Source organism: Pituophis catenifer, unplaced genomic scaffold (genome assembly GCF_029215685.1).
Source record: "Pituophis catenifer annectens isolate HBS135680 unplaced genomic scaffold, rPitCat1.0.hap2 SCAF_1, whole genome shotgun sequence".
Lineage (NCBI taxonomy): Eukaryota > Metazoa > Chordata > Lepidosauria > Squamata > Colubridae > Pituophis > Pituophis catenifer.
In genome coordinates this window covers 153,688,236-153,701,617 of record NW_027256881.1, presented here as the reverse complement: position 1 = coordinate 153,701,617, position 13,382 = coordinate 153,688,236, and the positions used below count along the sequence as shown (strand labels likewise).

General features: G+C 36.9%; 1 protein-coding gene across 1 annotated transcript; it reads left to right on the top strand.

The window, feature by feature from the left end:
- The first annotated feature begins 78 nt into the window (after nucleotides 1-78).
- PNO1 (partner of NOB1 homolog) lies at nucleotides 79-8,847 on the top strand. Its single transcript, XM_070933071.1, has 7 exons — nucleotides 79-546; nucleotides 2,308-2,457; nucleotides 3,873-3,956; nucleotides 4,705-4,765; nucleotides 5,927-6,044; nucleotides 7,391-7,461; nucleotides 8,133-8,847. The coding sequence occupies exons 1-7, from the start codon at nucleotides 370-372 to the stop codon at nucleotides 8,198-8,200; spliced, it is 729 nt and encodes a 242-aa protein (XP_070789172.1). The 5' UTR covers nucleotides 79-369; the 3' UTR covers nucleotides 8,201-8,847.
- The last annotated feature ends 4,535 nt before the right edge of the window (nucleotides 8,848-13,382 follow it).

The window sequence follows — 13,382 nt, the reverse complement described above, 5'->3', positions numbered from 1 at the left end:
CCCTCCCGTCACCACCACGCTTCAGCGCCTCTGCGCATGCGTAGGCGAGGGAAGGGCCACACATCCGGGATACTAGATCATAGAGATTCCGAGGGTTGCGATCCGTGCTCCTTTTTTTGCGCAGCACCACCACCTTTCCACCTGAAACGGCCCGGCAAGGCCGCGAGAGGACCAAGGTTAGGCCTTCGGTCTTTCTTTCTCTCTCTCTCTCTATAGTATAGGGACGGGGAAATAGAGCGCGACCTCCAACCATAGAGTGCGAACTAGAGGAAGGGGAAGGCTTCTATAGCGGCTGTCTTGCGTGGCCCGAGACGCAGCCCCGCCTCTTCCTGTCGATATCGTGCTAGATAGGTCCGGCGAAACGTGGAGATGGAAAGCGCTGGCGAAGAGCGGCTGCCGACTGAGATGGAAGCGCAAACTCACCAAGAAGGCTTCACGAAGGTCCTCAAGCGGAAGAGGCGCCGGGAGCCCCAGATGGACACGAACGAGAGCCCGGTGCCTCGGAAGCGGCCGGATTTCCCACCTCTTAGCGGAGAAGCCCTCGCCGTAAGTGACTCTCCAGTAGCTCCTGGCGTGGCTGCGCTGGGCTGACCGAAGTAGAAAAGGGTCGCCAGGAATCCCTTCTTAATGCCTGGGAGCAGGTTACGCTTTCCCCTCCCCGTCTCTCGAGGGAAAAGCATTGCGTTTTGCAATGTGAATGGCGAGCATTTACAAATGGTTAAGCTGCGGGGCGTTTCAATACCACGTTAATTCTCCATTCCAGTAGCAACCCGAATGTGGCTTCCTCTGGTTTTAAGCGCAGATTTAATCTTCAATTTGATTTATTATTATTATTATTATTATTATTATTATTATTATTATTATTATTCATTAAATATGAAACTCAGTCAACTGAACATTCAAAAATGCATCATAAATACCACTGACTGGTGTTAATGGTCGATACGGGTTGCTGCCAGCGTCCTAGGTATCAACCAAGTATCTTCTTAAGATGTACGATGTTCCAACTGCACAGTTTTTTGCAGTTCCGCTGGTGTTATTGCAGGAAGCTGCAATTCGTTGATGTATCTTATAAAATCCTTGGACATGGTACCAAGTGCCCCGATGACAATGAGTATAACTGTTACATGTTTCATCCATAGCTGTGTAGTTTCGATGGTCAGGTCGCAATATTTCATGATTTTTTTCAGTTCTTTTTCTTCAACTTTGGCGTCTCCTGGTACCACTATATCAATAAATTGTACGTTTTGGTTTTCGACAACTGTGAAACTCTGGAGTGTTGTGTTCCAAGTTGTTATTATTATTATTATTGTTATTGTTATTACAACAACCTTTATTGTTCCTGCACAACATATGTACAATGAGATTGGTGGAGCTGCCAACACAATACAACTCACAATGAAGACAGAAAATCCCTAACCCAATAATATTATAATTATATTGTGTGTGGGTATGTGTGAATGTAGGCATCCCCATCTTCCCATTCCTCGCTTTGGTGTTCATTCCGAGAGAAAAGCTATTTTGATGGAAATCCAGATCAGATTTCAGGCAAAGATTTAGCACTGAGATAAGTCTTGGTCGCCCTTGTCGATGACCTGTGGCAGAGCCAGGATGGAGGTGGGTAGGTGGGTGGGATGGAGGTTCAGGTGGTCATTCATGTTCTAGGCATCTTATGACTTAGGCACTGCAATGCATTCTACATCTGGCTGCCCTTTGAAAACCTCTTGGAACCTTTCAATGGGTCCAAAATGCAGCAGCACAAGTAGTGATGAGCCTGCCTCAGTGTGCCCAGGTGACACCTCTGCTTTGTGAGTTGAACTGATGGCCAGTTTGTTTCCCGGTGCAAGATAAAATGCTGGTTGTTACCTGCAACGTCCTGTGATTGGAAGCAAAGGATTTTTTAATCATTTTGCACTGATTTAGCGTCTCTTAACAAATTTCTGTTTAATCCTTAGTATACTGTTATAGGGTGACTGAGCTCATCATGCAAATTGTATATAGAAATCGGGGGTTTTATTAGATCTGTATAAGATGGACATCAGTTTTTAATAATAAAAATCAGAAGGAGTCTGACGCAGTCAGAATAATAGAGACTAATACTAGCATAAACTAACACAGCTCTCTAATTTTGAATATGGTAGAACTTTAAACGCAAGAATCTCTGTTATACCTAATATTAGAAAAAAAAACTTATTTACATCTCTTACATTTTCTGTAGTTTATTATATGTAAACTGACATAAACTGAATACATGCAATAATTTTATTTGCTGAACATTTTATATTGTGATGTTACTATGTTTTCTAGTGTGGAAAAGATGAATTGAGAAAAATTCCTGTACCAGCAAACAGATATACTCCTTTAAAAGAGAACTGGATGAAAATTTTTACACCAATTGTAGAACATTTGCAGCTTCAAATTAGATTTAACTTAAAAACAAGGAATGTAGAGATAAAGGTAAATAGTAAGTCTACTATTTCTGAAAAATTAATATTGTCTAATATTTGTGTCTGCTGTTGGGAAAAAAAAATCACTCCTACATTTTTTTTTAGCATTAGAAATATTTTATTAAAACAAGTTATCACCTTAATGTTTTGAAAACCTCATTATTTTGGTCAATAAAAGTTCCAAATAATCCAATGCTACATTATGTTAGAAGGCATTCCAATGAAATAAATAATCCTTCAAATATAAATAGATAAGGCAAATGTAGCAGAGATGTCACCCTGCCAACAAAAGTGCATATAGTCAAGGCTATGGTTTTCCCAGTTGCAATGTATGGTTGTGAAAGTTGGACCATAAGGAAAGCTGAGCGCCAAAGAATTGAGGCCTTTGAACTATGGTGCTGGAGAAGACTCCTGCGAGTCCCTTGGGCTGCAAGGCGATCAAACCGGTCCAGTCCTAGAGGAGATCAACCCTGACTGCTCTTTAGAAGGCCAGATCCTGAAGATGAAACTCAAATACTTTGGCCACTTAATGAGAAGGAAGGACTCACTGGAGAAGAGCCTAATGCTGGGAACGGATTGAGGCCAAAAGAAGAATGGGACGGCAGAGAATGAGGTGGCTGGATGGAGTCACTGAAACAGTAGGCATGAGTTTAAATGGTCTCAGGGGATGGTAGAGGACAGGAAGGCCTGGAGGGAAGTTGTCCATAGGGTCGCGATGGGTCGGATACAACTTTGCAACAAACAACGACAAAGGCAAATGTGTATTGTTTAAATAGGAGCCTATACCTTTCTGCAAATCTTTCACAAAGAGAACATTTTATCTGGTTGCCACCCAGAACATGTTGCAAAATTGATAGTAGCAAATTATATTGCAATTATACTTGGATGCTACTGGCATGGATAAACAAAAATTTCCCCCTTCTGTTTTTATCCTTGATAAATGAGGAAGAGTAGATCAATATGTTGATTCACAACTTCACTAGTTATTTTGGCCCAGTGATACTTGGCAGCTATATTTGAATCTGTAAAGAATACTTTAATAATTAGTTTGTTCCATTAATCTCAGAAAATAGACATGACTTGCTGGTTTGTTAAAATAGCATTTTAGATCTGAGTTGTTAGAAAAGTCAGTTCCAAATGGTTGGAAATTAATGTATCAATTCATTTTAGGCAACCACAAAGTAGAATATATTTATAATAATTCTTCCCATAAAGATTTGGAGATTTTTTAAATTCATTCATTAGCACTGTCAAAATAATCTTATATAGTAGAAGCAGTAGTATATGGTGTTAATAGAAGCTTATAAATTAATATTTAGAAGTGGATTAAATATTTAGGAGAGTTGATTTTGGTGCTTCATGTAATATTTTATGAATCTCCCCAAGGATCACTTCCTAAATTTTAAGACTTATTTTATTTTCTAGACTTGTAAAGAAACAAAAGACATAGGTGCTTTGACAAAAGCAGCTGATTTTGTAAAAGCTTTTATACTAGGATTTCAAGTTGAGGTAAGTTCTCATCTACTGTAGTTCACTTCATTCTATGAATATTGAATGAACGAATATTGATGGTACTTGAAATGAAAAGATCTAAGAAGTGTCTTCATAGGGGTTCGGGGGAAGACTTTTTTTCTTTTTGCATAATTAGCTGAGGGGTTTAATATTTTGTGATCCCAGTTGCTGAATCTGTACAGAAAATGTTTACATTTATTTGTAATTTGTGTTGTTTTTTTCTGGTTTTTATCCTTTCGTACATTACCTAGGTGATATCAGTAGTTATATAAATTATAAATTATCTAAATAAATAAATGTCTCAGTGGATAAGGTTTTATATGCAATATAGATAAAGTGTCAAAACTTGCTTTTATTTTGCCTGGATAAGTGTACCATGAACATATGCAAATAAATTGGGAAACAGTCTGGAAAGTATTTTGAGATGGTAAAACCCATGGGATATTTTGAGATGGTAAAACCCATTGGCAGGTAATTTCTTGCCAATTGATGAATTGCAGAGTGGTATGTAGTGTCGGTAGTATGTAGTGGCATGTATTCATTGAAGTATTTGTATAAGTGTGCATATTAGGGAACTTAGTACTATTGTCCATTATTTCAAATTTCTAGTCTATTTTATTGTGTTTTGGTAATGCAAACCTAGAGAATCCATATGCTATGTGACTTACTAGTGACTGTTTTTGATGCTGTATTTTTAAAAGTCATAGTTATTATTTAAAAAACATTGCTATGTTTTCTCTTTCAGGATGCACTTGCATTAATCAGATTAGATGAGCTTTTTCTAGAATCATTTGAAGTAACAGATGGTAAGTATGAAAATCAGTATATCAAAAGATCAGAACAATAATGGGTATTAGGGAATATGAGATAAGAACTGTTGTTCATTGATAGGAATACATCTGAAATAACCTCTGAAAATAATTTTGAAACATGTATTCACATTGTTTGGTCTGAAATATCATTTCCCAGTGATTAATTTGGTTTAGTTGAACCATTTCTGTTAAAACTGTCAGCCTTCATTTGTAACTGTTAACTTGTCTTGTGGATTTCAAAAGATACATTAAAATTTTAAAAGATGAACAATTGTGTGTTGTCACTATTAGGCCTTCTGGTGAGTTACCATGAGAATCTTTAATATAGATTGAACAGCAAAAGCATTGTTAGAGATATATTGTTATGTTACTAAAATAATGATTTGTGATTACTGTTGTAGTAATTTGATTTATATGCCACCCTTCTCCGAAGACTCAGGGTGGCTTACAATGCGTTAAGCAATAGCCTTCATACTTTTGTATATTTATACAAAGTCAGCTTATTGCCCCCACAATCTGGGTCCTCATTTTACCTACCTTAGAAAGGATGGAAGGCTGAGTCAACCTTGAGCCTGGTGAGATTTGAACTTGCAGTAATTGCAGGCAGCTGATGTTAATAACAGTGCTTTAGTCTGCTGCGCTAACCAGTATACATATATACTTCTAAATGTTGTTAGCAGACTTTTTATATCAGGTGTGTCAAACTCGCATCATCACGGCAGCGTCATGTGACATATCGGGACTTTTTTCCCCTTTGCTAAACTGGGCAGGGGCAGAGCCAGCACGTGACGCATCTGGCCCACAGGCCGCGAGTTTGACACCCATTCTATATCAACAAAGATTTGGGTTTCATTTCTGTGGATTACCTTGTTTCATTATTGTACCTGAGACAAGTGTTGAGAAAATGGTAGAATCCTGTCATCTTAATTCTTATATTATTATTTATCAGCATAGCTCATTAAAATGTGGTGGGAATAAGGGGTAGAACTTTGTGAATCTTTTTGAAATATGTATTTTTTAAAAAATAACTGGCTCTCACTTGACGGTTAAGTGAACTAAGTCACACTCAAATTTAGCAATCACAATTCATTGGATTCCAACATAGACAAATGGCCCAGGGAAATAATAATAATTAAAACAGTGTTTTCTTTTTAGTCAAACCTTTAAAAGGAGATCATCTTTCAAGAGCAATAGGAAGAATTGCTGGAAAAGGCGGAAAAACCAAATTTACTATTGAAAATGTAACAAGGACGCGAATAGTTCTTGCAGATTCGTAAGTGTTATAGAGTTCCCAATTTTTAAAATTTTGAATCTTGGCTAATAAAGTTCCAGGTTTTAGTGTAATAGCCCTCTATATTTGTTAAGCAATTGCACAACCTCATTTATAATTTTGCCATGCATATTATACATGCCGGATATATTAAAACTGAATCTTCCATTTATTGGATCCTTCTGATAAATTCCCAGGAATAAGACGCTACTAAGATGATCTTTTAAATACTGCCTTGAAAACACAAAAACATTTATATTTATATTTCATGTTTTTAAACTATCTCCCTAAGGACTTTACAGCAGGGGTCTCCAACCTTGGCAGCTTTAAGACCTGTGGACTTCAATTCCCAGAATTCCTCAGCTTTGCTGGCTGAGGAATTCTGGGAGTTGAAGTCTACAGGTCTTAAAGTTGCCAAGGTTGGAGACCCTCTGCTTTACAATGTATTTTCTGGCTGAACGTAGTATATATACAAATTGATATGGTTGCGTGCATCACTTGTGGCAGATGAATCCTCTAGACATGCTGCATTGTTATTCATATAATGATAATGCCTGGATTTGATTGGCTGAGATTCCAAAAATATTTGAGCTTTCTAGCCTTCATCAGTCAACATATTACAAAAAAATATGTAGCAATAGAAGAGGTTTATCAGCGTTATTTCAAATTGTTTAATATCACAATCAGGTGTGTGTGTCTTATATGTGAAGCTGTATCTATATACTACTAAAACTCTCCTTTAACTGGATGAAACATAGGGCAATGGTATTTGAGTCAAGGTACCTCAAATTAGCTAACTTTTACAGAATACAGAATACATCCAAAATCCAGATCCATGACTTCCATGGAATTGAAATTTGACAAATTTTATAAAACATGAGATAAAAATAATCATAAAGCATTCTATAATACAAAATGTCATAAAATATTTCCCGTGAGCAACTTCTAATGTTTGACTATGATACACAGTTCAACATGAGCTACTTTCAAGGCAGATATATCTCTAAATATCTCTGAATTTTAAGAACTTTTTAAGTACATTAAAAGTTGTGCCATTGACACAGATCTTAGAAATGACCTAGAGAATCATGGATTGTCTAACTATATTTAAAAGTAGAATGGTAATTGTATTATAATGCAATAAGAGAAGCAAATATTGAAGAATTAATGAGCCTCAATTAAGACATATCCTGTTGCTGAAACTTGTCCTTATGAAAATAAATTTAGCTTGGAGCTGCTTTTATATAAAAATATAAAGTACTATATAAGATTGTGTAGTGAATAGAATAATTCAGAGGTCCGGTATCTTAAACTTTATATGTGAAGAGATCTTTTAATTTTAATTACAGGAAAGTTCATATTTTAGGATCTTTCCAGAACATTAAAATGGCACGGACAGCCATTTGCAATCTCATTCTAGGTAAAACTTGTATTCCTTTTGTTAACATATTTTGAATATGCCAGTTAATGAGCAAAGATTTGCAAGTAGGAAGTGGTTTTGGTTAAAGAAATGTAACTTGACATTTCTATGAGGGGAAGGGATAATATAAAGGACTATAAATAGTGATCAATGAATCAAGAGACATAACTACAGGCTGTTTCCGCATACAACTCAGTTTTCAAGGATGGGTAATCAAACAGAAAAACTGAGATGGCACAACATTGCTGCATTCCAAATATGTCACACTGGAAGGCATTTTTGGAGCAAGAAATTAAAAGTGGTTTTTTTTTTCATATCAAACTGATGGCTCATTAGTGGGCTTCATTGTTACCCTTGTTCTGCATCTGCCATCTAAATTCTAACCTAAATATATAGCATTCGGTATTTAATGTAAACTAGTATATTTTCATTTAGGGGTATTCTAGTTAGAAAAAGGCCTAAGGTGTACCAATTTGTATATTTTAGAACGCCCATTCTCCCTCAGAAGAATGTATGACACAGCAGCCTTATAAGAGCTTGCATTGAGAACTAAAATTCTATTTTTAAATCAATAGTTTAATTATAACTGTAGACCTTTTGCTGTATTTTTAAAAATATATTGTATCATTAACTATAAATCAGTTGTATTAATACACTGTTTTCTTCTACAGGAAGTCCTCCGTCTAAAGTTTATGGCAATATTAGAGCAGTAGCAAGCAGAGCAGCAGAAAGATTTTAAGACCATGGTTTTTGAAGTCACACGCTTCTACACAAGATACTGGAAAACACTTGAAGGAAGCAATGTCAGAATACTGATTACAAGAAAGTGTGCTTTTCTTTAAAACCCAAAACAAACACATTGTGTTTCAGAAGCTCTGCTAAACCATTTCAAGTGGATGGCATTTCAGCCACACCAAAATTTGGAATATTTTGTTTGTCCAGTTTGGGCTGAAACAAAATTCAGGATTTTAAGGGTGACTTGGGCAAGGCTGATATGCCGGGCCTCTCTTTTCCCTCCTGGCTTGTCGCAGGCTACCAATATTTTCCAATGTCTCCTTTGCCCTACTTCCCGCTAGCTACTGCCACATCTTTAGCTTCCAGTGGAAATACCCACCTGAACTACTCATTCCTGATATTTGCACTTTCTTAGTTTTTGGTTGCCACTAATATCCCTGGGTTTTCCACTTTCTCCAATGCCCCAAAACAATTCTTTCTGAATTAATTTATGCCTAGGCCACTCAAAACTAGCAGCTCCATGCATGGAATATTTTTCACATCCCTAGTAAACTGATAGCAATTTTCAGTTCCAACAGCAATGTTCTCAAGCAAGTATCTATTATCAAGTGTTCTAAATGAAGTTATGTCCAATAAAAACTGGTACTTGAATTTCCTTCTATCTAACATGATTAATATGTCAGTTTTTGAATTGAATGGATACAAGGTTAGCCGAATAGAGCAGCTATGGATAGTATGCTGCAAGTCACTATTGGATGCATTGTACTTATCAGAAATTCCCAACTCTTAAAATATTAAGATATGAAATGTAACAGATTTCTGGGGAAGGGGCTATTCTAAAAAAAAAGAATGGGGCTGCTCGTATTTAGCAGACAAATATATTTATAGTTAAGTTTACTAAACTAGCAAACAAGGATCTAACTACATCTATCCAGATGTTAAAATGAGTTGATCAAATGTTTCCAATCACAAATGTTTTCCCCTCTTATTGAGAAACTTTTCAGATGAAGGAGGGAGGAAGCTGCTACAATGTTGGTAACCTCCCTTCCTGGAAGGAGAGAGAAATAAGATTTTTTCCAATATTGTTGGCATTACAGAGGGAGATGTGTAGATCCTAGTTAGTTGCTTTTGCATTAGGGCCACCTGCCTTTACTATTTTTTTAGCATATGGCATGTTAGCCAGGGATCACCGAGGTGGCTGGCTGCCTCTGAAAGGAATTTTTTGGGGCGATATCATCTTTACCCGCAGGACGCCTGAATGCTGGTAGGAAATCGGGAGAGGATTTCTTGTCCCTACGCAGTTTATTTGCTCACAGGAATTGAGCCCCCGACCTCAGCAGTGTGCAGGCCCAGCGTCTTACGTGAGCCACCGCAGCCCCAATCTGCCTTTATAATTCTATAGCATAGACAGAATGCAAACTAGACTTGAGAGGGCAACAAAGAAATCTAAAGCAAAAATGGAGGGGAGGGGAATCTTACACCTTCAAATTAGTCTTGATTCCTGACAATTGCCTGAACGAGTCTTTGCTGTTTTGTTGGCAGACATTTTGGGAAGTAGCTTGACTCTTCTGGAAGAGTTGTGAGGGTGGAATTGACCCAGAGTTACCTACCTGCCTTTCTATCTAAAGCAGGACTCAGAATCCTCTAAATTCCAGGGTGGATAAATTTTTTTTGATTAAAATCATTTTTTTTTATTTAAATCGGATTTTTTTTAAATAAAATGCTTTTTGAGGAAAATATATTACCATCCAAAGGTTATTCCATCATGAAATAAAGATTAGTTTTTTAATTATGTAGAATAAGTATATGTTTAATTTTTTTGGTAAATAAATTCCATTAATCCATTCACAATGTCATGCTCTTCCAGAGGTTTTTGTAAGATTATTGGGCAGTTTCTCTGCCTACAAGATATTATCACAGATGCTTGGTTTACTTTTGCAGTTCTCAAAACTGAATTTGACTCAGCAGAGATCACATGCCTCTTCTTCACAGCAAAAATGTTATAACATGAAGAGTTGAGAAAAAGACCTTAATCCTATTGTTCTACAAACCTATGAATACAGAATCAACCCCTTCAGTGCTAAGTTTCAAGAAGTTCAGTGAATAGTATAGAAACAATATTTTTCTGATTGTTTGGAGTGGAATAGATCTGCACAAGAAGAAAGTGAAACTAAGTGTGAGGAGGAAGGGGCAAGCAGACAAGCAGTACAAAATGAAAGTGAAACTTTCTGAGCACAATACTGCACAGCAACAGACAGACAAGTCTTTGGATCTTTTTGTATGACCTGAGGTTTATCACATTCTTTCCTTGGAGGAAAAAACCTATAATGGCAGCAGGCCATAAAAGAGACCCAGTTTGACAATATTTTAATGAAGTTCCTTTACCTATCGGTAAGGCAGGCATGCGTGCAAACTGCAAACACTGCAACAAAGAAATGGTGGCCTGGTGGCCCGAATGAGGCAACATCATGAGAAGTGCTGTGAAGATGACCAAAGAAACACATTTGAACAGGCAGGATCTTCAGGTTGGTAAACATTTTTATTGAATCATATTTCTAAAGACTGCCTTGAACTGTCATGTTCGAGCAAAATTATATTTTTTATTACTGCATGTTACTGTTATTTGGTACAGTTATGAAGAAAAGCAAATATTCCTTTTGGGGCAGTGCTGGATACAATAAGCAGAAATTGTATAAACAATAAAATAACAGCATTGACTTTTTTGTTTAGGGGAATTCATGGATTCTGGAAACTATCCACCTTCAGGATCACCATCCTCCTGTTCTACAGTTTCAGAGTTATCCATCCAGGATAGTGCTTCATTAGCATCATCATCATCAGACACCCACAGCCACATATCATTATCACCTAAAAGAAAGGAAAAACCCTTCCCTCCTGGAACCATCATAGATAAGTTTGTGATAAAAATTAGCAGATTAGAAAAAGAGTTAATTGATGAAAAAATTGCCCAGTTTGTTTATGCAACGAACTCTTCTTTCCATCTGACTGAGAACCCACATTTCATTAACATGGTTCAGTCACTGAGACCAGGATACAGTCCACCCAGCAGAGCAGATGTTGCAGGGAAACTGCTGGATAAAGTGTATGACAGAGAAATGGAGCAATGTGCAACAGCTCTGGAGGGTAGAATTGTTAACCTAAGTATTGATGGGTGGAGTAACGTCCACAATGATCCTATTGTATGTGCTTGTATAACAACAGAAGAAGGGAAAGTCTTCCTTGCACAAACAATTGATACGTCAGGAAATGCACACACAGCAGAATACTTACAAGAAATGGCAGTAAAAGCTATAATAACATGTGAACAAAAATTCAAATGTCTAGTACGCAGTTTGGTCACAGACAATGCTGCAAATGTATCCAAGATGAGAAGAAATTTAGAAGAGCAGGAAGGGAATACAAACCTAACAACATGGTTGCAGTGCTCATTTGCTGCACCTCTTAGCCAAAGAGTTAAGTGTTCCAGAAATAAAGACTAATGTTGTTGAAATTGCTAAATACTTCTGTAACAATCATTTTGGTGCAGCAGCTCTGAAAAGGATGGGTGGAACCAAGCTAACGCTCCCACAAGATGTTAGATGGAACTCTGTGGTGGACTGTTTTGAGCAGTATATCAAGAACTGGCCTATTCTGATGACCGTTTGTGAAGAAAATCGAGATAAAATAGATGGGAGTGTCACGGCCAAAATCCTCAACATTAGGCTTAAGAGAAATGTTGAACATATGCTGAGCATCCTGAAACCCATCTCTGAAGCTTTAAACAAAGTACAGAAAAATAGCTGTTTTATTGCTGATGCTGTTGAAATTTGGAAGGAACTGAGCGAACACTTAAAAACAGAACTACACATGGACAGAATTAAATTACAAGCATTAAAAAAATGAATGGGACAAGTACTGTCTCCAGCTCATTTTTTGGCAAATATTGTCAATATCCAGTATCAGGGTCAAAACTTAAGTGCTGAGGAAGAGGAGTTAGCTATGACATGGGTATCCAGCAATCATCCATCTGTAATGCCAACTATAATAAACTTCAAAGCTAAGGGGGAACCATTCAAGAAATATATGTTTGCTGAAGATATTTTAAAGAAAGTCACACCAGTGAACTGGTTTAAGTCACTTAAGCGCTTGGATTTAGAGACTGTTCAAGTAATGATTTCACTTTTAACAGCAGTAGCTTCTGCAGGCGTTGAAAGAATATTCTCTTCCTTTGGATTCATTCATTCTAAATTGAGAAATCGTTTGGGACCCGATAAAGCAGGAAAGCTTGTTTTTCTTTTCCAGATTATGAACAAAGAAGAAGATGAAGATGACGAGTGAGCTACAAAAGACAGTATTTAAGTTTTTCATGTGTAGGCTGGGCTGACAGTTTCTTAAAATATATATATTTTGTTTAGCCAAATTAGTTAACAAACATGGATGTTTGTTTAAGCAAATAACATATGCTGTAATGTTATTGTTTCAGTTGAATAAATCTATTTAAATTGTTATTATTAAGGTAATGATTATTTTTCTCCTTCCTAAGTACAACAGAAAAGTTGTCCAAATATGAATGATTAACCTATTAAACGGGATAAAAAAACTAATATGAAAAGTTGTTATTCTAAAAATCTTCATCTACTTGCATATTAAAGTTATACCAGCAAGAATTAGTCTTTATGTAGAAAACTATGATTTAAATCAAGCCTTACTGACTAGTGATTTAAATCGTGATTTAAATTGTGATTTAAATCAGTTTGATTTAAATCAAATCCACCCTGCTAAATTCCCAAACAAAAACCTTTTTAAGGTCTTTCAAAAACTCTGGCTGAAATCCTAACCAACACTTTAAGATTAGGCAACGTTTTGACAAGCTCTCTACCTTGTCATCTTCTGGCCTTTATGATCAGTTTAGAAGCTGTGGGTCATGCTTCATTATACTAGCTGCAGCCTGAATGCATGTTAACGGTCCAGTTTTCTCTGGCTCCCTATTACCAACTGTCAACTGCAAAGAGGAAAGGGTTCTTGTATGCATTACAACACCACTGGTTGCCTGTTGGGATCTCTGCCTATCCTCTGATGTTAAAATTCGAGTTTCACTCAGTGCAGGTTTCCAAATACTTGATAACCTAGAGGTGTCATCTCGTCTATTCATATTGTGCGGCCTCTTTTCAATTTGGATAGCCTCC

Bases quoted from the DNA above. Each gene is read 5' to 3' on its own strand.
- PNO1 (XM_070933071.1), top strand. From the start codon at position 370: ATGGAAAGCGCTGGCGAAGAGCGGCTGCCGACTGAGATGGAAGCGCAA. The intron at 547-2,307 runs GTAAGTGACTCT...TATGTTTTCTAG, and splicing joins TTAGCGGAGAAGCCCTCGCC to TGTGGAAAAGATGAATTGAG. The intron at 4,766-5,926 runs GTAAGTATGAAA...TTTTCTTTTTAG, and splicing joins ATCATTTGAAGTAACAGATG to TCAAACCTTTAAAAGGAGAT.